Raw genomic sequence first — 25,254 nt, 5'->3', positions numbered from 1 at the left:
AGGATTTGTCGGGAGCCTCTAATTACCAAACTCCCACCGCGGGGAGAAAAGAATTTCAACCTTGGTCGGTACTACCAAAGAAGCCCTTGGCATCATGTGGACTTTTCTCGGAATTGCCACTTTCACCTATTTTTATAAGAAATGCGGGGACTTCATCACTTTGGCCAACAAGGAGCTCTTCTTGTGCGTGCTGGTGTTCCTGTCGCTGGGCCTGGTGCTCTCCTACCGTTTTCGCCACCGAAATGGGGGCGTCCTGGGGCGCCAGCAGAGTGGCTCTCAGTTCGCCCTCTTCTCAGATATTCTCTCAGCTTTGCCACTTATTGGCTTCTTCTGGGCCAAGCCACCCCCTGGATCAGAAAAGAAGGAGCAGCTAGAGTCCAGGAGGGTAGGTTGACTTAAAAGAGAGCAAATGAATGTCTTATTTTAAAATTACGACTGGGGTAATGCAAAAGGTGGCATCTTAGATACTCTAGTATAAATTCTCATTTAGTTGAAAGTTCTAAAACCCTGTGCCTTGGCTACATCTTTGATACCAGAAAAGATTGAAAACATTTGTTTAATTTACCATCGACTGATCCTCACATGGGGGTTGGATATTGATTTAATTAGGAAATGCCTAATCAATGTTAGAATTCCTTTTTAAGGAGGATTGAATTGCTTTTGCTGATGGAAAAATATGGTTTGTTTAAATCCTTGGGTAAGGTTTGTATTTATACCTGAAAAGAAAGAAACTTGTAAGTACTGTTTATAATAAGTGACAGCTGACTGGGGAAAGTGACTGCATTTTAAATAAACCTTGGGCAAAGAGCCCATGTTCCCTAATCCATAGAGACATTGTGTGAATTAGCTCATCCTAAGTCAAGTGAATGGTAGAATCATGTCCACAGTGTGGTGATGTTCCTAAATCGGGCCTGTCTTAAAATACAGGTGAAGTCATGGCTCCTCTGAAGACAGTGGAGGAGGCCAGTGGTAGATGAGGGGGACAGGTCCTAGAGGCCAGGTCTTGAAGGGACTGTTTGCCATTGGCCTTGGACTTTCCCTGAGAGCACTAGAGATTTTAAGCATGGGAGTAAGTATGCTGGATTTTTGACTTTTTTTTTTTTTTGGTGCTGGGGATTGAACCCAGGGCGCTGTGCATGCAAGGCAAGTACTTCACCAACTGAGCTATTTCACCAGCCCTGATTTTTGACTTTTTAAAAAGGTCAAACTAGTTGTGAAATGGAGAATGGATTCTAGGAGTACAAGAATGGAAGCAGGGATAGCAGGTGAGAGGCTTAGAGCATGAGACCCAGAGAGATATGGCTTCTTAGGGTGAGTCACAAAGTAATGTAGAGTTGTGGATTTGTATCATTTTGCTGTATGCACATTGCACATTATAGAAGAGAGGGACTTGACTGAGAATTTCTGTTCTACCATTTCCGACTGTGAGTCTTTTGGCAAATTGCTTAATTTTTATAAGAATCAGTTACCTTTTCTAACAGATGGGGATGGCACCACTCTTGTTGGTAGTTAGGGAATTAAATGATTTAATATTTGCAGAATGCCTGGTCCATAGCCATTTAATAACTAGTAGTTATTAACATTAGTCTAAAGGTAGCACACCTCTGTTAGGAGGCTTTGGAGGAGGGCTGTTGAATTGCTGGGCGAGTGGGTTGGAGGAGGAGTAAAGGTAGGAGAGGGGATCTGTAATTCTCAATTTGGAAACTCTGGTGTTTCTGTCTGAGGTAACTTCCCTTGGGTCACTGAGCACTAGTCCAGGTGGCTGGAATGCTGTTACTGTCATACTGTGTTGAGAAATTTTGGAGCAGGAAAATTGGGTAGCCAGTAGTTGATATGGATTCTGTATTGTGAATGAATGCCTCAAGCTTTCTCTTCCCTCCTTAGAAAGGAGGGAATAGCTAGACTGTGGTCTGTTGAGCTCTAAGTTCTTCTTTGTATTATTTGTATTTCCACTATTGATCAGACTCTGAAAGTTGAAAGTCTTGATTTCCTCCAGAGCACTCCTTCTAGGAGAGAGGGCAGATGTGTGTGTGTGTATGTGTGTGTGTGTGTGTGTGTGTGTGTGTGTGTGTGTGTAAAGAGAGGAAAACTTTTAGGAAGAAAAATCTAATGAGAAATGATTAGTTAATATGACAAAGGGGAGGACTTGTCTTGCTCCTAGAACAGTAATTTAAGGATAATCAGTTGTTCTAGCCATTAAGAAACAGTGATGGGAAGGAGAGATTTTATTATCTTCTCTCCTTAGAAGTTACAAAAAAATGGAATGGATAGCCCTCAGTCCATTATAGAGGAAGAGAATGCTGGGTGAACATTAGAATCACAGAACATCTAAAATTCTAAAGGAATTTAGACTTTGTCACCTTCCTATATTTGGCCCAAGTTCTTTATCTAAAACCTCTTTGAATGGCATGTAGTCTCACCTTAACCATTAAGGTCAGAGAACTGCAAGAAAGATGATTTCTTGCAAATTCTATATCTGCTATGTTTTCAAATCTGTGAATTCACCTTCTAAGAACAAATATTTATTACTAGGTTGAATTGCTCTTTTTAGAAAATGAACACTGTAATTCTTAGTGGGCAAACATCTCTCAAAACATGACTCTTTCATCTTCTATGATCAAAGTGAAAGTTTTTGCTGTCCAATCAATGATAGGTTTAATGTTTGCCTTTATCCCTAAATTGGAGGACCAACTGTTTGACTAGGCACTTAAAAAGAGTATTAGGATGGGGGCTTGGAGAAGGAAGGAAAAAACTAAATATGTGCTTGTATGTTAAGGACTAAAATTGTTGTCAAGTCAAACCAACCCCAAGGGGCAATAGAGTTATTCTGTTCTTTTATAATTTTATTAATTTGTAACCTTCAATTAATAGATTTGTATCCAGGACTTGACAGTCTTTTTGTTGTATGAATCAAACTGATTTTAGATTGCTTTTCCAGTGAAAATCTGGAAGGAGGATGAATGTCTTTAGAAATATCTAAAAAGACTGGGTGTGGTGGCACAGAACTGTGATCCTAGAGAGTGGAGTGGCTGAGACAGGAGGATCGCTAGTTCAAAGCCAGCCTTAGCAACCTGGTGAGGCCCTCTGCAACTTTTCAAAACCTTGTCTCAAAATAAGAAATAAAAAGGACTGGGCATGTAATTCAGTGGTTGAGTGCCCCTGGCTTTAATCCCTAGTACCAAAAAAGAAATATTTACAAGGTATTGAATAGTGAGTAGCATGAAGTTAAAGTAGAAGTTGTAAGAGATTTGCATCTCATAGATGCTCAGTCTATATTTAAAGAATTGAGTAATGATAGAATTTGTCCTCAAATATGTCTTTGAATCCTTTTTAAGGTATTTATTATGTTTAGCTTGGTATATATAACTACATATATCTATATAACAGCATTTTCTAAATAACAAGCTTGGAAAAAGGAATATATGTTTAATTTTATTGAGATAACATTTTTATTTAATCAATATTTTAACATGATTGACTTTTATTTATGGTCTAGGTTTAAGAATGTAGCAGTTCACCAGGCACCGTGGAGCATTCCTGTAATCCCAGTGACTCAGGAGGCTGAGGTAGAAGGATCATATATTCAAAGCCAGCCTCAGTAGTTTAGCAAGGTCCTAAGCTACTCAGTGAGACCCTGTCTCTAAATAAAATATAAAAAAAGAGCTGGGGATTTTGCTCAGTGGTTGTCGCTAGGGGGAGCGAAGAAATAAATAATGTCCACATGCTTCTGCCCCTTTCAATGCTTTATTCACTCAAATTACTCAATACAATTTTACACTATAGGTTCTTAATCAAGAAAATGACAATCCTTAATGCTGGCACTGCAATAGACATAATCAATTCATAGCAACCAATTCTAGATTAATTCTAAGCACTGCAAACACACTTAATCATGATAGGCTAATGACAGACATTCCCTCTTCTGCTAAGTTCAGAAGTCTTAAGCCTTAAGCTTTATGTCCAGTAGATGCACACTTACTCAGACCGCGGTGATCAGGTCCAAACCAAGGCAGGCTTTTCCTGGAGAGGACAAGCAGATGGGTTGTAGGGAGAAGCTGTGGCTCTCATCAAGGTCCAGAGGAGACAGTAGCATTTGAGAGCGGTGAGGATCATGCAGAGGATCAGGAAACTGACAAGTGATGGGCTGTCAAGTCCTTATCAGGCTCTCCAGCCCCAGTGCATCCTCCAGTGCATCCTTGTTTCTGCTGGCTGAATCTCTGTTTATCAGCTCTATTATTTATACTAAATTTGGGGTTTTTTTGACCCTCCTTGTAATCCTTATCAGCTACCAATGTCAGAAACATCTGGTGGTCTCCACCCTGATCTTCTCACCTTTCCCTCTTATCAGGATAAGAGAGGATAGCCTGCCAGGCTTCACTCTGTTGAGCAGGGTGAGAGGAAGTAACTTGTTTGAGGCCATATTGGAGAACTCTGTGAGTGTTCCTGGTGAGACTGCAGGTTTCAAACTGGAGTTTTTAAAATGGAGTTGCTTAGGCTCAGCCTAAGGCCATCCTCACAGTGGTTAAGCACCTCTGGGTTCAATCCTTGTTACCAAAAAAATTAAAAAAGTAGCAGTTCATTTGGTTTTATGAAGTCCAGTGCATCTATATGGTGGTAGTATGATACAAAGCTAACGAATTTGGAAACATAATTTTCTTTTTTATTAAACAGCACAGAAAAGGAAACAATATTTCAGAAACAACTTCAGTAGGAGCAGCTACCTCTGTGTCAACATCTTCTCTAAATGATCCAGAAGTTATCATCGTGGGATCTGGTATACTTGGCTCTGCTCTGGCAGCAGTGCTTTCCAGAGATGGAAGAAAGGTGACTGTAATTGAAAGAGATTTAAAAGAACCTGACAGAATAGTTGGAGAGTTTCTGCAGCCAGGTGGTTGTCATGTTCTGAGAGACCTGGGTCTTGGAGGTAGGTTTTATGGATTTTCAGAGAGTCATGTAGTATAAGTAAACACTCTTCACTGTATATTATTCTATGGATAGTAAATGGGTATTCCATTTTATTTTCTTTTAAAAAATAAACTATATTTTCTGGGTGTGGTGGCACATGTTTGTAATCCCAGCAACTTGGGAGGCTGAGGCAGGAAGCTTGCAAGTTCAAGGCTCGCCTCAGCAATTTAGTGAACCCTAAGCAACTTAATGACACTCTGTTTCAAAATAAAAAAATAAGAAGGATTGTGGGTATGGCTCAGTGGTTAAGTGTTGCTGGGTTCAACTCCTGGCACCAAAATAAATAAATAAATAAACATAAAATTAAAAATAAATTTGCATGAAAATCAAAGCAAAGGGAAACATAATCATTCAATTGTATGAGGAGATATGAAGTAGACTCAGTGAGATATAATGTCTACAAAATTGTAATGGTCAAAATTGAGGATTTGGGGGCTGGGGTTATAACGCAGTGGTAGAGAGCACTTGCCTACCGTGTGTGAGGCCGTGGGATCGATCCTCAGCACCACAGAAAGATAAGTAAATAAAGGTATTGTGTTCATCTACAACTAAAAAATAAATAAAAAATTAAGAACCTGGAAAACTCACACAATGAGGACATGAAATTTAGTAAAAGGTGAAGAGGTATGGTGGTGCACATCTATGATCCTAGCTATTCAGGAGGCTGAGATAAGAGGATGGCAAGTTTGAGGTCAGCCTCAGCAATTTAGAGGAGAATCTGTCTCAAAATAAAAAGGGCTCAGTGGTAGAACGCTCCTGGGTTCAATCCCCCAATACCCTCCAAAAAAGAAATAAAATAAACTATCATTTGTGGAGTGTTATGGAGTGTGTTTCTTGCTATAGTGTTATTGCCTAGAATCTCTTTTTATTTTCTTCCTCTATTGGGGTTTGAACCTGTGGGCATTCTACTACTGAGCTACATCCCTATCCCTTTTTATTTTATTTTGAGACAGGGTTTGGCTAAGTTACCCCGACTGTCCTTGAACTTGTTTCTTCTGCCTTAGCCTCCTGAGCAGTTGAGTAGAATTGTTTAGTTAAGTATAATTCAGCCAATGCATTTTATGCACCAGTCATATTCATTTAGGGAACATTTATTTACTGTCTTTCTTGCGTGAGGTGCGTACTGGGTACCAAGGTGAGTAAGGCAGACAAAAACTGTTCTTGAGAAGCAGAGTACAAATACACCCAGGCTGTGGACTAGAAACAGCTTACTTGATGTGTGGTATGAAGCATGGGGTATTAATAAAAAGCACTGATTCTGGAACTAGATTACCTGGGTTTGCACACCAGCTCTGGCTCTTTTTTTTTTTTTTTAAATATTTTATTTATTTATTTATTTTTTATGTGGTGCTGAGGATCGAACATCCCAGGCAAGTGCTCTTCCACTGAGCTACAGCCCCAGCTCCCAGAAGCTGCGTGACCTTGCCTAAGAATGCACCTTTAAACAAAATAACTGAACCTTCTGTGTATTAGTTACCTTATTTTTAAAATGCCATACAAAGAATTTCTGTTTCTTAGTTAAATTATTGGGATTAACTTAATTTACATGCATCTTTAAAGCATTCAGAACAGTGCCTGGCATCTTAGAGGCACTATATATGTGTTTGCTCTTTTTTTAAGGAATTGAAAAGGAGACTATATAACTAGAAAGTAGTGGATGATATAACTACAAAAAAGTGGCATGGAATTAAGTCTGGGGAGGTAGGCAGCTGCCAGATCACACAGGGCCTCAAAGGCAATGGGCATGATCTCCTTTTCTGTCTAAAAGAGTGGCTTCAAGCCTGTAACAGCTACTCACAGTAACACATTTTACACCATGCCTCAACATATCATTTATCTTTCAATCTGACTAAAAAATTTCCCCCTTTTTGTGGTGCTTGGGGAGGGAGGCCAGAGCCTTGTTCATGCTAAGCACTTGCCTTACCACTGAGCTACATTTCTAGCCATGGAATCTGTTTTATTTTTCTTTTCCAATGGTCTTCATGATTTCACCTGATTGTACAATTCACAATTCAAAACTTGTTTCATGGTTCACTATTTGATCATATCCTACCATTTGAACAATGCTATTATAAAAAAATATGTGAATACAGTATGGAAAATAGACTATAAATTATGATGTTGGGGTATGGAGTCAAGCTGGCAGTTTAGGGAGACTTGTTACTAAGATCAAATGACAGATGATGAAGATCTGGATTAGCATGGTAGCAGAGGACAAAAAGACAAATGGACAGATTTGGGATAAAATTAAGGGACAGAAGTATCATGTCATACAAAGGGATTGGTGTGAGATAGGAGAAATAGGGTGATATCAAAAGTGATTCCTATGTTTTGTTTTAAGCAGCCTGCAGATGTTGGTACTGGGAGAGGAACAGGTATGGGGGAAATTTGGGTAGAACCTATCAAAATATCCAAGAGGAGAAGTCAGATTACATATATGAATCTGAGAGTGCAGAGGAACAGTTTGTGCTGACCAGAGTCTTAAATTTCAGAATTGTCAGCATGTTGTGGTATTTGAAACCTGTGGCAATGATTGAGATCACCTAAAGAGAATGTATGCAGAAAAGAGAAGACAGAATAAACCAAGTCCTGGGAAACTGATATGTAAAGACTGTAGGAGAGGGAAGCAGGCAAAGAGACTGAGAAGGAACTGGCAGGATGGTAGAAGAAAGCCAGAATTGTTTGATGTCATTTAATCCGACAAAAGGGAGTGTTGCTAGTAGGAGGGACTGGATATTAGGAGATGAAAGGACAGGCATGGCATGTCGCTTGTGAATGATCAGGCAAGTATAGATAATGACCATTGGATGTGGCAATTTTTGACATTGACAAGAAAATTGGATTGGATAAAAATTTGAGTCTAGAAAACTATTCTTGAGGGGTTTTTTTCTTTTTGGTATCAGAGATTGAACCCAGGAGTGCTTAACTACTGAGCCACATCCCCAGCCCTTTTTTATATTTTATCTCAGGGTCTTGCTAAATTGTTGATACAAGAGAGGGAGGAGGTGACTAAAGGAGTGACATTCATTCAACATATATTTATTAAGCATTTTCTGTATGGCAGGTTCTGTCCTAGATACCGAGGTACAGTAGTGAGTAAACAGACAAAAAATTCCAGTCCTCATGGAGAATATTGACCTAGTGGGTAGTGGGGGGGAGTCATAAAAGATTATAAATAAATAAAATTTCGAGTGTGTGCGTGTGTGCGTGTGCGTGTATGTACATACATATATATATTTATAAAGCTCATACAGGCTTTAGAGAAAAATCAGAAAAGGGGATAGAGATTTAGGGGATAGGTACAGTTTCAAAGAGTGAGAAGATAACACTGAATGAAGACCCGAGGGAGGGGAGGGAGTGAGCCCTGATGACGCCTGCAGGGGGAGATTCCAGGCAGAGCTTATCAAGTGGGTAAGCCTTGCCTTCTGGGCAGAGCCAGCCTGGTGTGTCTGTCTGAGCCTTGTGAATGAAGGAAGGGAAGGGCAGCCGTGAAGGGGTGGATGGAAAGGAGAGGGCTGGAGCCCAGAGGATTTTGCTGCCCAGTTTGAAGATTCGGTTTGTACTCTGAAAGGAAGCCACTGGAGAATTTTAAAAAGAATTACCAAATCTCATGCTTTAAAAGTTTGATTGAGAGTATTATTTAAAATTATTCTGATAATATTGTGGCAAAGATGGTAAAGTGGTGAGGTTAGGAGGAGGGATGTCTGGGGGGGTTGCTGCAGAATCAGTGAGAACAGGATGGCAGCAGGGAGGTGTGGGAAGCCGGCAGGTTCTGGTAGGACTTGCTGATGAATCATGTCAGGTGTGTGTGTGTGAGAGAGGAGCCACAGTACTTAAATGAGGCTACAAGACGGAGATATTGCCAAGAAGAGGTACAGGACTGGACCCTGGGCCATTCTAATTATAGCAGTTAGTGAGGTGACTGGGAGCCATAAGGGGGACTGAGAAGGAGCAGCAAGTGAGAAAGAAAAGCAAAAGCCTGTAGGACCTGGAACCTGGAATAAAGGAGCAACGACGTTACGAAGAAGGGCGGTTCCACCTCTGTCCTTTCAGGTTCTCTGGTCACCTCCTTGAATGAGAGGCTTACTTGAGGCGAATGGGACAACATTCAGAGACAGAATTTGTTAGTTTTATATTTCAACATCAGACATGAGAAATTCTCCCAAACTAATAACTGAACACAGAGTCGTCTAGAGATCTAGCCTCACAGGACATCTCCATGGTCGTGCCTCAGTGGATTCTTATATGCCAGAGGCAGGCTCCTTGATTTTGAACTTCCCAACATTCAAAATGTGAAGGAATAAATTTCTGTTCTTTATGTGTTACCCAGTTTCAGGTATTCTGTTATAGCAGCGCAAAATGGACTATTGACATGACCACTTTGGGGGGTTTAGGGTTTCAACATAGGAATCTGGGAGGTAGAGGTAGGTGGCACAGATATTTAGACAATAGCTTGTTTAAACATAACTTTATATCACTTTATTTTTTTGGTACTGGAGATTGAACTCAGGGGCACTAGGCCTCTGAGCCACATCCCCAGTCCTATTTTGTATTTTATTTAGAGACAGGGACTCACTGAGTTGCTTAGCACCTCGCTTTTGCTGAGGCTGGCTTTAAACTCAGATCCTCCTACCTCCACCTCCTGAGCCACAGGTATCATAGGCGCACACCACTGTGCCTGGCTTGTATCACTTTTTAAAAAAAAATATTTATTTTTAGTTATAGCTGGACACCATACCTTTATTTTATTTATTTATTTTTATGTGGTGCTGAGGATCGAATCCAGGGCCTCACATGTGCTAGGCAAGCGCTCCACCACTGAGCCACAACCCCAATCTCTGTATCACTTTTAATGTGTGTGCCAAAATTCACTTTTCAATCTTAGGTTAAGCTTTCTTTATCATTATCATTTTAAGCTTATTCATAGTATTTCCTCAATAAATACTGTATAATGTATCTCATTTACTGTTTGAATTTAGATTAATGTTTAGATTATTTTCAGTTATTCTTGAGGTAATGTAATAGTGAATTTACTCTTGCATATAACTTGAAAAATTACTTAAAAATTATGTATTATTTTTAGGATAAATTTCTTATATTTCCAAGATTATGATTATTACTCAAAAGGTGGTAACTTCTTCATATTTTTGATAATTATTGTTATAATTACTTTCTAAATGTTATAATTTATTGTATCACTAGTATAATGTTGATTTATCTAGTTTATCATAACTTTAGCAGCAATTTGCTAGATTTGGTGTTTCCTTCAATTTTTAAAAATCAAGTTTTAAGCATTTTTTTTGATGACTGTTCCTATATTGCTTTTCATGAACACCCAATACCCTTTTTTTGCACATTATTATTGGTGTTTAATGTTTTTCTGTGATATTAATGAGTAAATTTTATATATAAATTTTTATCTTTTTGTTTGATGTTTTCCCCAAGGTGTTGCTTTATCATTTTCAATTGGTACTTTAAAAATGTTATCTTTTCCACTGAAAATCTTTTTCTTTTTCAGTTGCTTTTACTGATTTAAACTTAAGAAAGCCCTCTTTAGGGCTGGGGATGTGGCTCAAGCGGTAGCGCGCTCGCCTGGCATGCGTGCGAGCCGGGTTCGATCTTCAGCACCACATACCAACAAAGATGTTGTGTCCACCGAGAACTAAAAAATAAATATTAAAAAAATTCTCCCTCTCTCACTCTCTCTTTAAAAAAAAAAATTAAAAAAAAAAAAAAAAAGAAAGCCCTCTTTACATGAATCTAATGAATTCAGTGGTTTTTTTTTTCTGCTAGCTTTTCTATTATATGATTTACCAAAAATTACTCTTTTGAGTTTATTCTAGATCAGTTTTTACAGATATTTTGAACTCATCAATACCTTTCCATTTGTCTTGGGAAATCAACTTTTTTCTTATATGTATAGTAATAAATACAACTAAAATATGTGATATTTTCATTTATATACCCTTTTATTTTATTTTTTAAAATTTTTAAATTTTTTTCTTCCCTGTGTGTCTGTGTGTGTGTGTGACATCCATTTATCTATATGTTGACATAGTGTTAAGAACTGAATATGTTCCCTGTCATTGTAGGCAGACAGCTTAACTCAGGCTTCATTTCATGTTGCATTTTCTTGCTTGTCTTTCTGAGGCAAAGTAGAATTACAGATCAGAAATAATTGTGTTATCTTTAAAAAGTACCTGAAATTTGCTAAGACTTTATTATCATCTAGAAACATCAACATTTTTAAAATAGTTATAGTAAATGTTTAGTTCTCCAAATGATCTTGTAGCTTTATGTAGTGGAGATTAATTTTCACTATCTCTGTTCTTGATACCTAGTATAACTCTGGGCATATTAAAAAATTTTTGATTGTTTTGAACTGAATTGTTTTGCAGATACAGTAGAAGGTCTTGATGCCCAATCTATAAATGGCTACATAATTCATGATCGGGAAAGCAAATCAGAGGTTCAGATTCCTTACCCTCTGTCAGAAGAAAATCAAGTGCAGAGTGGAAGAGCTTTCCATCATGGAAGATTCATCATGGGTCTCCGGAAAGCAGCCATGGCAGAGCCCAAGTAAGATGAAGCTTCAGCTGTGTAATGTTAAAGGGTTAAATCTGGCCTTTGTACAAATAAGATTTTTATAAACTTTTATGGAAATTTTAGGCATATTCTAGAACATAGGTATAAAATAAAAATATCAGAAGAGTTTATATTCATTGCCTTTGTTAAGGAGATCATATAGAGAATTTTCATTTCAATGACTTAGAATTATAGAGAATTTTCCTTTGACTAAATAAAAATTGTGTGATTTTGATTCTATTGAATTTAGAGGATATACTTGTTATATATAACTGCAGCATAAATTCATGTGTACCCATAAGTCAGTGCTGAGGATTACAAGGAGAGATTCCTGTTCCCATCTCACTGAGAACCTAGTATGACAGGACTGGCTGCTTCTCTTGATTATTGACTTAATATTTGCCTGTAACCTTTAAATGCTGTAGCTAAGGAAGTTTTGAACATGAGGACACTCATGATTGACACAGACTTAAGTGTGTTGACACTTAAGTAACTTAAGTAAGTTGAAGTAAGTGGACTTATCTGTAGGTTCTAAAAAGACTTTGATCTTTGATATCCATGGAGGTAGAATATATTCATTGTATAAAAATAGTAAAATGTAGAGATTATGATTAAAAATACTTGTTCCTAATAATTTGAATAAATTGCAATTTTTCCCTTTCTATTAATAAATATGTGTAAGTATATAATTTATCTGCATACATTTTGCTTTTTAGTGAATTAAGATAAAGATCTAGTGTTCCTTTTAAAAATATTTTTAGGGGCTGGGGTTGTGGCTCAGTGGTAGAGTGCTCGCCTAGCTTGCATGAGGCACGGGGTTTAATCCTCAGCAACACATAGAAATAAAATAAAGATATCGTGTCCACATAACACTAAAACATAAATATTTAAAAATACTTTTAATATCATTTTATCACTAATATGTATTCTTTGTTGGTAGATTATGAAATAAAAACACATAATTGTAAAACTTGCTAATGGTTTTGCTTTTTATTCTTCTAGACCTTATGCGCACACGTGCGCGCACATGTGTCCAGTTTATAACTGGAGTTAAGGCATAAGGACTTTATCATATCTAATTTAAATTGCTCAAGTGTGCTGCCATAGAAATTTCTTTCCGTTTGTTTATCCTTCAGTGCCAAGTTTATTGAAGGCACAGTGCTGCAGTTGTTAGAGGAAGATGATGCTGTGACAGGAGTTCAGTACAAGGACAAAGAGACTGGAGACATCAAGGTGAGGTTATCCAGGGTTCTCTCTTCCTAAAAGAGGTTTTCCCTTTTTATCCTTCCCTTTTAAAAACAGTGTACTCACCTGCTTATATTCATTGAGGTCTCTGTAAGCCCTGTGCAGCATGATGGGTTGCAGATTGCAGCGTTGCCTATAGAGCACCGCAGAATGTTAAAACATAACCAGTATACCAACAGTATTAAAAACTGAAATAAGAAATATGCATCAGCAGAGAAGCAAAGAGGAACTAGCAAGAAGGAGTCATCAACAGTTGATTCAGATAAAAAGAGCAATTGTTTAAGCAGAAATACAAAAGTAAGAGAATCTTTTAAAAAAAATGATTTTGCTGCCTTTATTTGAAAAATTTCATGGTGGTATACTACACATAACACAAATTTACCCTCTTATCACTTTTTAAGTGTATAGCATAGTAGTATTACTATATGTACATCGTTATAGGCAGAAATAGGAGGCTCTTTTTGGGGGAAAAAAAACAGTATAGTTATGCTTATGTTGGTGTAGTAAAGAGGGAGAGCCACAGGGCCCATCTGGGCTGCTTGATCAGGTCACAATCCCCACCTAGAAATTGTATTCTAATAAAGAGTTTTCAAGTATTTATTTTCTTTAGTGTGGTAATATTAATACATATGTAGCCATTTATAAAAATTCTTCTAAGCCCTAGCCACTGATTAAAAGCACTGTGTGAAGTTTGAAAAATTCTAGAATGAATCTGACTAGGCCTTGAACTTTGTATGAGATTTAGTCGTCTTTCTACGAGATTTAGCCTTGTAGCTGTTTCCTCTCTTGTGCATCAGAGTGGGGAGTAATTCCTCCTGGTTTCAGTGATAGAGCTGCAGAAGGAGTTTATCCTCAAGAACTCACGAGTGTCTCTAAAGATGGTCAAGCAGTGTCTTACATTCACATAATGGTTCAACTGCCCTCCATAGTGTTGTCTGATAATATGTTTAAATCTGTTCATTCACATTCTTCTACCTGTACTGTGAATTTCTAACCATTTAGCTGACTCTTTTCTTTCTGTATTGTAGGAACTCCATGCTCCATTGACTGTTGTTGCAGATGGGCTTTTCTCCAAGTTTAGGAAAAATCTTGTCTCCACTAAAGTTTCTGTTTCATCTCATTTTGTTGGCTTCCTTATGAAGGTATTGTAAAAGTATAATTACAGAAAAATAAAAAATTTGAAATTTGAAAATTATTTAATTTTTTATTTAATTTTATTTTTTTTAGAATGCACCACAGTTTAAAGCCAATCATGCTGAACTTCTTTTAGTTAACCCAAGTCCAGTTCTCATCTACCAGATTTCATCCAGTGAAACTAGAGTACTTGTTGACATTCGTGGAGAAATGCCAAGGAATTTAAGAGACTACCTGACTGAACAAATTTACCCACAAGTTCCTGGTAAGAAATGGGATTTTACTCTCATTGTAATCTACAATCTGAAAGCAGATCTCACAAAAGGCTCTCTGTCTCCTGTTCTCCTTAAAGCTAAAGTAGACTAAAATAGAGGTAAACATGGCAGGTGAAAAATGCAGCCAGATTCTCTGGTACTGAACTATTTCATCTGGCAATCAAAAAGTGAAAACTAGTTAAATTTTTTTTAAAAAGTTAGTTCCAATATGTTTTTGTGATAATTGAAGCATGATTTCTAAATAGTTAGCATTATCATGTATAGTTTTTTTGTTTTTTTTTGTTTTTGGTAGTCTGGACAGCACTCTAAAGTCTTTGAATTCTTAAAATATCCCTTATACTGTTTTTGTATTTGACTTTTGGAGTAATGATAGCTACTATTGATTGCAAGTCTACCACATGAGAAGTGTTTTACAAATGTGATTTCTTTTAATCTATGCAACCACCCTATGAGGTAGGCATCATCTTTGTTCCCACTTTACACATGAGAGATTGCTTACACATGAGAGATTGCTTAGCTTCTCTAAGGATAAGTATAGACTGTGTAATCCTTATCCAAAATACTTGGGATTAGAAGTGTTTGACTTCAGATTTTTTTCAGATTTTGGGACATTTGCATAAACTTCACTAATTAAGCATCTCTAATACAAAAATCTGAAATCCAAAATGCTTCCAGAGTGTCATGTCAGTACTCTTGTTTCAGATTTTGGGTTAGGGATGTTCAACCTGTATTAGGGTCACAGAGCCAAGACTGATATCAGGACTGACTGGCTGAGGGCTGACTGGCTCGTGCCTGCCCCAGAACTTTAAGAGCTGTAGGAGATCTTCAAGGTCATTTTGTTTTGAATCGAATACAAAGGCTTTATGATTTATGGGATTTTTAGATATCTTATGATACTATTTTTTTTGAAATTTTCTTTTTATTGAGAATGGAAAGATGTAGAAAAGAAAAGTAAATTGTTAAGAATGTTGGTAAAAGGGCTGGAGATGTGGCTAAGTGGTTAGCATGTGTGAGGTCCTGGTTATGGTTTAAACCCCAGCATGGGAACGAAAGAAAAATTTTTGACAAAAATGTTGAAGGAAAACTCTGCTTATTAATCATGATACTTGATTAATAATAGGAAACTATCTTTGGTATAAGTACCTTTAAACAAAAATTCTGCTTTTGTTGGTTATTTTTTAAACTAGGTGAAACCATTCTGTTTAGCTAACAAGGTATTAATAGAAATAAAGTAGTCAAATGTAGATTTTTAGTAATGACATTTTATTTGAATGTATGAATATAGAAACATTGGATAAATTTTCACTCAGTTAATCCACTTTTGAAGCTTTCAGATGGGAAAATTAGGTATATATATTTAGAAAAAGAATTATTCATTACCTGACTTTTTAACGTTGAATTTCTTTTATTGTAGATTTGGTATTTTTTGTTTGTTTGTTTTCTGCAAACTAGAGGTTAAACGGAACAGGCTGCCCTGAAATCATTGACAGGAACTATTTGAGGATTTATATTAATACTGACTAGAATACTGAGGTTCTACTCCTTGTGTGAGTGTGACAGTTTTAACATAGGCTTTCTTTTCCTTCATTCTCGTACTGGGGACTGTGGGACAGTTCACTTTCCATCCAAGTAGAAGCACAAAACTTCAAAAGTATCTGAGAGAAGAGCTAATCCAATCATTTCATTATATAGATAAAGAAACTGAAGCTCAGACAGGTAGAGCTGGCCTGTGCCTCTCAATTTGATTCTTTTTCTAGTATGTTATTTATGAATTGGTGTAGTATTTTATCTAATATTTTCAGAATATGTTGATTGCAATAAATTAAATTTGTCAGTTAACATTTGGAAGAGAGGTGCATGGATTTTTCCCTGTCTCATCTGACTTTTGTCTCAGACTTCCTTTAATTTCTTTGTTCTTTCAGCTGTATATGTGTATTTTCATAGATACCTTAGTCATGCCTTAGCATGAATAACTAAGTGCTTAATGAATAATTTGATTAATAAAACAGCTAATTAGTTCTTGATTTGTGCTTAATAATGTAATTAATAAATAGCTACTTCTTGCTTGATCACATGGATATATGTAACAACCATAACAGATGTACAGTAGGTATTTGTTTGTACTTGATGTTTGTATACTGGATAGTTTTAAATTGAAATGTTATGAACTATACATTTATTGTAGATCACCTGAAAGAACCATTCCTAGAAGGCATTCAGAATTCTCGTTTGCGAGCCATGCCAGCAAGCTTTCTTCCTCCTTCACCAGTAAACAAACGAGGTATTATTTTGTTGGACTTACTTTATAAAGGATTCAATATTCCCAGTGACCTATGTGATTAAGTGTGTAGTAGCACTGTGAATAACACATGGGATGTAGAATTACTAATACCAAAATTAATGTTATGATATATTTGGCTAATGCTGAATATTGGCTCTGTTTGAGTCATTGTGCTATTCTTTGGGGATACAGAAGTTAAAAGTCAATCCTTCCCCTGGAGAAGACAGTTTCTAGTTAGGAACTTAGAGGGTGATTTCACAATGTGTGGATGGAGTTCATAATAAGAACCCATTCTTGGGACCACAGATGCCCTGTGAAGGGCTGTGCAAGCCAGGGAGGTTGGTTAGGCAGGGCACTGCTCAGAAAATAAAGTTAAAGTTGCATCTGGAGGATGAGAGGGAGACCATTGGATGGACAGTAAGATGAGAGACTTATAAGTAGAGGGACAAGCATCTGCAAAGGCACCACTCTTGAGAGATGTGGGACTTTCTAAGATCTCAGGTCCTATGACTGGAGCCTAGGGTGAGTGTTATGTGGCAAATGGGTGGAATATATGTTTATCATTTAGTTTTAGTGCCCCAGGCAGTGGAAATCATTGAAAAAAAAATTGGTACCTGCCTTGTTGAGATATAATCTGCAAATCATTCAGCTCACGTATTTATAAAGTATACACTTCAGTGGTTTTTAAGTGTCCCCACAGGTACACTTAATATTCACAGGTATTTTTATTGTAAGGAAATATATTTCCTATATGTGGTCCTTTGTAACTGACTTTCCATTTAGCATAATGATTTTTGATTGGTTGGTTTTGGTTTTTAGGTTCATTTGTGTGTGGCATGTCATCCTACATTTGTTTTCATGGCCAAATAGCAACCACTGTATGGACATATCACGTTTTGTTCATCCACTCATCAGTTGTTAGGCACTGGGGTTGTCTCCACTTTTGGGTTATTACAAAGTATGCTTCTGTGAACATCATGTACAAGTTTTTGTGTGGACATATGTTTTCATTTTTCTTGGGCATATACCTAGGATCCTTATTGCTGGGTCATTAAGTGACTCTAACTATTTTCCAAAGTAACTGTCCTATTATACATTTCCATCAGCAATGTATGAGGCTTCCAGTTAACATTCTCAACATTTGCTGTAATTTTGCTCTTAGCCATCCCTAGTATACTGGTATGAAGTGATACCTCATGCTTTTTGCATTTCTCTCATGGATAATTAAGTTTAATATTTTTTATTTGGTTATAGTCAGTTTAACTTCTTTGAAGAAATATCTAGGGCTGGGGTTGTGGCTCAGTGGAGAGTGCTTGCCTAGCATGTGTGAGGCACTATGTTCAATCCCCAGCACCACACCAAAAATAAAATAAAATAAAGGTATTGTGTCCATCTATAACTAAAATATATATTTTTTTAAAAAAGAAATATCTATTCAGATTTTAATTTTTTAATTGGGTAAATTTTAAAATTTTTAATTGAGTTTTGAAAGTTCTTTATATATTTTAGATGCAAATCCCTTTCAGATATGTGATTTACAAAATCTTTCTCATTGAATTTTCTTTTCATTTTCCTTGATGGTATCTGTTGGAGTATATAAGTTTTTTAAAAATTTATTTGTATATGGTGCTGAGGGTCGAAACCAGTGCCCTGCACGTGCTAGGCGAACACTCCACCAACTGATCCCAGCCCCTATATAAGTTTTTAATTGTCATGAAATTTGGGTTACTTCTCCTTCTTTCACTTGTACTTTTCAAAAAATCTTTAAAACAATTTTAATTGTTCTTTTTAGATACACATGACAGTAGAGTGAGTGTATTTTGACATATTGTACATACATGGAGTATAACTTATTAGGATCCCATTCTTTTGGTTGAACATGATGTGGAGTTACACTGGTGGTGTATTCATATATGAACATAGGAAGGTTATGTCACATTCATTCTACTGTGTTTCCTAATCTCATCCCCTCTCCCTTCCCTTCATTTCCTTTTGTCTAATCCAATGGACTTCTATTCTCCCCCCATCCCGTTGTGTGTTAGCATCCTATGTCAGAGAACGTCCAGCCGTTGGATTATAGATTGACTTGTTTCTTGCCTGTGCTTTTGATATCATATTTAAGAACACTTTGCCTAATCCAAGGTCTCAAAGATTATATATTTATACTTTCTGCTAAGGGTTGTAGTTTCAGCTTTTACATTTAGGTCTTTGATTTATTTTGAGTTATATTCTGTGTACGTATGGTGTGAGGAAGGGGTTCAACTTCATTTTTAAAAAAATTTTTTTTAGTTGTTGATGGACTTTTATTGTATTTATTTATATGTGGTGTTGAGATTCGAACCCAGTGCCTCACACATGCAAGGCAAGCACTCCGCTACTAAGTTACAACCCCAGGCATGTGCCACTGCTCCCCACAAATGCAATTGATTTTTACATATTTATCCTTTATTTTTAAATCTTACCAAACTTATTATTTTTCATAGTTCATTGAAAGCTTTGAAGTTGGTGGGTGATTAGATTTTCATTTTAGAAATATTACTCTGACGTTGTGGAAGATGATTTGGAGGACAGTTCAGACTAAAACATTAGTAAAGCCACTTATTCCATGTGAGTGATGATAAAAGGCCAGGACTACGGTTGTGAAGAGGAAAGTAGACAGAGGGTTTGGGTGATGTCTAGGATATAGACTGTGAAACTCGGTGATTAAGATGGATATTGTAATAGAGAAAGTGAGGTCTGTTGGTAGAATCCAGGTTTCAGCTTAGATAGTTAGCCATCTGCTGACACAGGAACAAGAAAGAGTTAAGTTTAGGGAAGTGTAGGGAGAGGTGAATATGAAGTATCTGTAGGGCATTTGGGGATGTGTGGGGAACTCCACTGGGAACACAGGTCTGGAGGAGAGGCTGCCTCCGAGCTCTTGGGACACTGTGCTCCTGATCATGAAGATTGCAGCCTGCTGTAGAGACATATGCATAAAAAGCTATAAACCAGTGAATAAACTAATGTAAAGATGAAGGAAGCCAGTGCCAAGTTGAAGTAAACAGCGTGTCCTCCTTGGTGGGTTTGGGGATGTTCCACAGAAAAGGCAGAAAAGAAACTAGATCATGGATTGTGGTTTTTAATGAAGGTATTAGAATACCTTCTAATCAAATATTTAATTTAATTAAATATTTGAATTACCATTTAGAAGCCACCTTTTTATCAATTAATATGTTTATTATAATTAATAATAACTAATGTTTTTTTGTTTCATTTGCTTTTAGTTAAAAATTAGGTATAAATATAATATGACTTTACAGAAAAGAATTATACATAATTCTACCACCTTAACATTATTATTATTATTATCTATTAAACAAAATTGAGTCAGTGCTTTGTTTAAAAGTCACTCTATGTTGTGTTCATTAAGTAAGCATTTGTCCTTAGGATTAGGAGTCTTGCAAGGTAAAGCCCAAGTCTGGCTTCTCATTAGGAAGTGCACTTGGAGTTTTTGTGGGCTTTTTGCTTCTGTGGTTTTGATTCAGGGGAGTGCTGCCCCCATGCAATGAGGGCAACTAAACCAAAGTCACTCGTCAGAATTTGGGGTGACACAAAATACTATGCAGACATGTAATACTTTTTTATAAGCTTCAGGATGGTTTCCCTGGCTCCCTGGCTCACAGGCGGGCAGGAGAAAATCAGGAGAGGCTGATGAGAGAAGGCGGGAGTGCACATTCTGGGGCTGGCTTTTATTGGGGGATGCTGTTTCTTAGAAACAAAAGGCAAGGGGTAGTAATCCAAAGGAACAGGTGATTGTGACTCAACCTCACCTACTCCTGGAGCCACGCCTCATTATCAGAATGGAGGTAAAGCTCAAGCTTTGTGGGGGCATAAGAATTGTTCAGTATCTCTTGCTCAGGACTGAAGGGCGTTTTTCCAGAGTGGCTTCCCACAGGGGAGCTAGTTTTCAGATGAGTCAGCCAAAGTTTATTCTCCTAATTAACATCCGATGACTTTGAGGCCTGTGTTGTCATCTACTTGGACTGCAGCGTGCTGGGTATCAGCCTGCTTTCTTTTCCGTAGGCCTGTATAGACATGGCTCTACAGGATGCCAGCCGTGAATGTGCTGGCAACCTCAGCGGTGCCCTGCCTGAAGACTTGCTTTTTATGCCTGGATGCCCATAGATTCTTTTCATTTTTTTCACGTTTTCTTTTGAAAAAGAAATATAAATATGTTGACTTTGTTGAACCTAGAATAAGATTCATGAGTCAGTTTCAGGACAGAGACCATACTCTGTTGTCACTGTGTCTCCAGTGCCTGGCAATGTTAAGCACCTAGTAAATACTGAGTAAATCAACTTTTGCTTCAACCAATTCTAGTCATGGTTTATTCCCTTGTTTTTTCACACTCCTGTCTTTGCTAGTTCATATCAATAATGTGTATGTTAACAGAGTGATCATTTTTTCTTTTTGTGTTTTGTCTCATGCATGGAGTGGCTCCAGAATGACTGGTCTTTGTTGCCTCTCCTTACAGGTGTTCTTCTTTTGGGAGATGCATATAATTTGAGGCACCCTCTTACTGGTGGTGGCATGACTGTTGCCTTTAAAGATATAAAACTGTGGAGAAAACTGCTGAAGGGCATTCCTGACCTGTATGATGATACAGCCATTTTCCAGGCACGATTTCAGATCATTCTTTGACAAAAACGTGTTTGATTTTTTTCCTAGGAGCTCAGAGCAAGAGGGATCTGCTGGGGAAATCTATGTCTGGGAGTCTGTACTTTTTGAGGGTTCTTAGGCATTCTTGCCCAGGCTTAAAGAACCTGAATTGCAACCTGTAAATCTTACAGAATTTCTTTAAATTTCTGGATTTTAATATTATGTAACAACAGGTTGCTCTGGGCCACTTTGTTCATAGTGGTTGTAAGTTTAGCTTCAGAATTATATAATGAGCCCTTTGCTCTGGATTTCTTTTTTTTGGGGGGGGTAAATGATAAACATAAGGCAATATCACTTACAGATAGTCATCAGGGTAAATATCAGTTTGAGGTGATTATAGATGTCAGTTTATGTCCCCAAACCATTACTCTATAATAAGTGATCTTTTCAATTTTTAGGCCAAAAAATCATTCTATTGGTCAAGAAGAAAGTCTCATTCCTTTGTTGTGAATGTCCTTGCCCAAGCGCTTTATGAATTATTTTCTTCCACAGATGGTAAGTGTAGATTTTCTTTCAATAAATATTACTAAATTGCATAGAAAGGAAACTAATTATGAAAGTTAGTAATTAGTTCAGACATAAAAATGTCACCCAAATTAGTTCTTTTTAACTTCATCTTTATGCAGGATTTTTAGTTTCTAATCATGATGTATTTACCACTTTGGAAGTCAGTTGACTTTCCTTAGACAACATTATTGGCAGTACCTCAATGTCTGCACTGTTTTGAATTTTTCTGGTCCAGATTAGATCATACATATCCTCAAATGAGATCGTGATGCAAGGTCTTTCTCATGTGGTCTTTTTCTTCCGGAACAGTAGTTTAAATTTTTTTTAAGGTAATATTTTATAAAATGAACAGGAGCTTCAAATCAAGTGTAGTTTCTCCCCTATTACAATATACAGGCAGCAGAAAGCATTTACTTTTTCCTTATTTTTTTTTTAAGTATTTTATTTTCTTAGTTATAGTTGGACACAATATTTTATTTTATTTATAATTATGAGGTGCTGAGGATTGAAACCCAGAGCCTCACACATGCTAGGCAAGTGCTCTACCGCTGAGCCCCAGCCCCAGCCCCAGCCCCAGCCCCAACCCTTTCCTTATTTGAAATATTCCTGTTTCCATTTTGTGGAGAGGTAATGGACAGTCTATATACAGGTTGAACATTCCTGATCAGAAAATCTCAAATGCTTTGAGCTCTAAGTTCTTTGTTGATTATAAAAGGTGATACAGTATAAATGCTTTCTGTAGCTTCTACAACCATCAACTCTTCCTAAAAGTAAAAAATAACTCATTTTGATTGTGATTTACCAAACCATTCACTCTCATGGAAGTTAAAGTGACTGGTTGGGCAAATAAAAAGAAAATAATAGTTAAGTTTCGAGTTTTTCTTAGCTATTCTTTCTAAGCTTTTCTAAGCTCTTGAATTCTTACCTTATAAATCTAAATCTACCAATAAAATAGAAGTTAGGAAATTAATAAAAGATTGGAGGAGGAAAGAACTGTATTGGAACAAAAGTTTCTTTATCTACTACATTCCCTTTTAGAAAATATTTATTTTTCCATTCAATCTTTTATTAAAAAATTTGTTGTAAAGAAAACTTGTGGCATATCTCAAAAAGACAGTGATCTAAACTGCTAGAGAAATAATTATGTGCTATATTGTGAGGTTTAATGAATTGAAAAGTATTAAACTATACATATATAAGGCAGTATGATTAGTTACTGCTCAGAGTTGTTCTTTTTAACTTGGTAATTTACTTCCTAGTTACAGATATGGGTTGCACATCTCAGAGATTGGAAATTTGGTTTCTACAATTTTGAGGACTTTGCACACTATTTGCATTATCATGAAATCAAATAAATAACTTTTAAGCAACTGTTAAGTTGCCAAGCACTTCTTGGACCTAAATGTTAATGATCATTTACTGACATTAACAAGTTCATTCATATTTGTATTACCATATAATGTTGATTGTGGAATTTAAAAGAAGTCTTAAATTGAAATTCTAGGACTAGATATTTAAAATTTAGCTGTAAGGTTTGGCATCTGTTCTGTCTTCATTATTTTTTTCCTGCCATATCACTAGTACCCTAATATAAATGTGTGAATATTTTGACTGAAACTAATTTTTAAATTTTATTTTAGATTACCTGCATCAACTAAGAAAAGCCTGTTTTCTTTATTTCAAACTTGGTGGAGAATGTGTGGCTGGTCCGGTTGGGCTGCTTTCTGTGTAAGTTGTTTTGATGGCACAGAGGATTTTCTCATGACTTTTCAGTTTAAGCAAGTCTTTCTTCCTTAGACATGTTGTCATTTTATCATCCGTAAGTATTCCAATCAGAAGGTGGCCCCAAGACATGAAAAAAGGCCACACTTAACCAGAGTTTTACCTCCAGGAAATAGCACTGACCAGAACTGGCTGTAGAGGGAGACTAAATCCCTTGATTAAAATTGAAATTTTGGAATTGTTTCTTTACCTATGGGTCTGTCCGAAGTGATCCCATCTGAGGGAGCTACGAGTAACTGATAAATTTGAATTGAAGCGCTTCATTGAATCATGAAGCTGTTAATAGTTCTAACAATGTAGACAGAAGTGGGACTATTCTTTGAAAATCTGCAAAGTGAAATTATTTGTCATTTTACATTCATCTGTAATGAATGTCTGCACTGACTTTTTTTTTTTTTTAAACCTAGACTCCAATAGACCAGGCCATCTAGTATGTTAGCCTGTGCCCTCAAGTTTAGTGACAGAAAACAGCTCAAAATATATGACTTGAATGAGGCTGAGTGGAGTTTATTGGCTTCTCTGAAAGGGAAATGTAGATATAAGAAATTACTTTTGCTTGCTACCGTCTGTAATAGACAAACCGGTGGAGTCCTCTGAAATGTGGAATGTGTTAAGTGTTACAGATGACATGTAGTTGGAATCTTTTATGAATATGTTCTGATTTCTGGGTTTTTAACTTTTCTTTTATAGGTTGTCTCCTAACCCTCTGGTTTTAATTGGACACTTCTTTGCTGTTGCAGTCTATGCCTCATATTTTTGCTTTAAATCGGAACCGTGGATCACAAAACCCCGAGCCCTTTTCAGTACTGGTGCTGTCTTGTACAAAGCGTGTTCTGTGATATTTCCTCTAATTTACTCAGAAATGAAGTATATGGTTCATTAAGCTCAGAGGGGATCATGTGTAATTCAAGTCCCATGAGAAATTCTGGAAACAGCTGTGTGCCCACCACTTCTGAAGTGGCCACTCTTGAACCAAGACTGGGATTACTTTCTTTGTGATGTTTTTGTATATAAGCATGTAAATATATGCCTTAATTTTCAATTTAAAATGAAGGGTAAAATAAGTTAGATATTTAAAAGATATGGTTGTTACCATAAATTAGCACTAACATGGAAAAACTTCAGTTTTTCTTTTGATTTCAGTATTGGGGATGAGTCTTGGGACATGCAAATAAAATGAAGAGTGAACCCTGGTGTCTTTGCTGCTTGTCCTGGAGTCCTTTACATAGCTGCACCACAATGGAAGTGGCCCAGAGGGATGGGAAGTGGAGAGCAAAACCTAATGCGCTCATTAACTGTGACTTGGGGAAGTTGCCTTCAAGTCTCTGGACCTTCTTTCCCTCAGCTATCCAGGGAGGCAGTTCTGAGTTCTCGAAAATATCATGCCTCTTCATGAACAGCAGCCAAGGACTTTATAAATCCCCCTGCAACACGCTAATCAGCCAGGCTGGCAGTGTTCAGGAAGCAGTGAACGGACAAGTAAGTGCCTGTCTGAGCTGGAACAATGCCTTAAAATCAGTAAAAATTTACAATAACATTTTCTTTCCGTTTTTAATTTTTTTCATTTACTTAAGAAAATACTTGATTGGCCAAATCACTAGCAAAATCAGGATCAGACAGCACTTGCTTGTTTTAGCAGAGTTTATGTTGGACTCACTTGGCTTGGTGAGATCCTCTCTGCCTTGCCCAACACTCTGTTTTCTGATTAAAAACTTTGTAGTGGCTGCTGGCTTTCTTTTTACAGAGAACTAAACCTCTCACTGTGCACTTACCATTAACTGA

At 37.0% G+C, this 25,254-nt stretch overlaps 1 protein-coding gene across 1 annotated transcript; it reads left to right on the top strand.

Annotated features, from left to right (window-relative positions):
• Sqle (squalene epoxidase) lies at positions 1 to 24,660 on the top strand. The gene is made up of 11 exons (XM_005316162.5): positions 1 to 385; positions 4,672 to 4,924; positions 11,364 to 11,544; positions 12,687 to 12,783; positions 13,824 to 13,937; positions 14,023 to 14,194; positions 16,390 to 16,485; positions 20,999 to 21,141; positions 21,582 to 21,678; positions 23,331 to 23,418; positions 24,163 to 24,660. Exons 1-11 carry the CDS (start codon positions 95 to 97, stop codon positions 24,353 to 24,355), a joined length of 1,725 nt encoding a protein of 574 aa, XP_005316219.1. The 5' UTR covers positions 1 to 94; the 3' UTR covers positions 24,356 to 24,660.
• Positions 24,661 to 25,254: the final 594 nt, after the last annotated feature.

This window comes from Ictidomys tridecemlineatus, chromosome 7 (genome assembly GCF_052094955.1).
Source record: "Ictidomys tridecemlineatus isolate mIctTri1 chromosome 7, mIctTri1.hap1, whole genome shotgun sequence".
Lineage (NCBI taxonomy): Eukaryota > Metazoa > Chordata > Mammalia > Rodentia > Sciuridae > Ictidomys > Ictidomys tridecemlineatus.
Note: the sequence above shows the minus strand (reverse complement) of the source record. Positions and strands in the feature narration are given on the sequence as shown.

Coding starts and splice junctions, on each gene's coding strand:
- Sqle (XM_005316162.5), top strand. CDS start 95: ATGTGGACTTTTCTCGGAATTGCCACTTTCACCTATTTTTATAAGAAA. Junction 16,486..20,998: donor TTCACCAGTAAACAAACGAG/GTATTATTTTGT, acceptor CTCTCCTTACAG/GTGTTCTTCTTTTGGGAGAT. Junction 21,142..21,581: donor ATGATACAGCCATTTTCCAG/GCACGATTTCAG, acceptor TTCAATTTTTAG/GCCAAAAAATCATTCTATTG.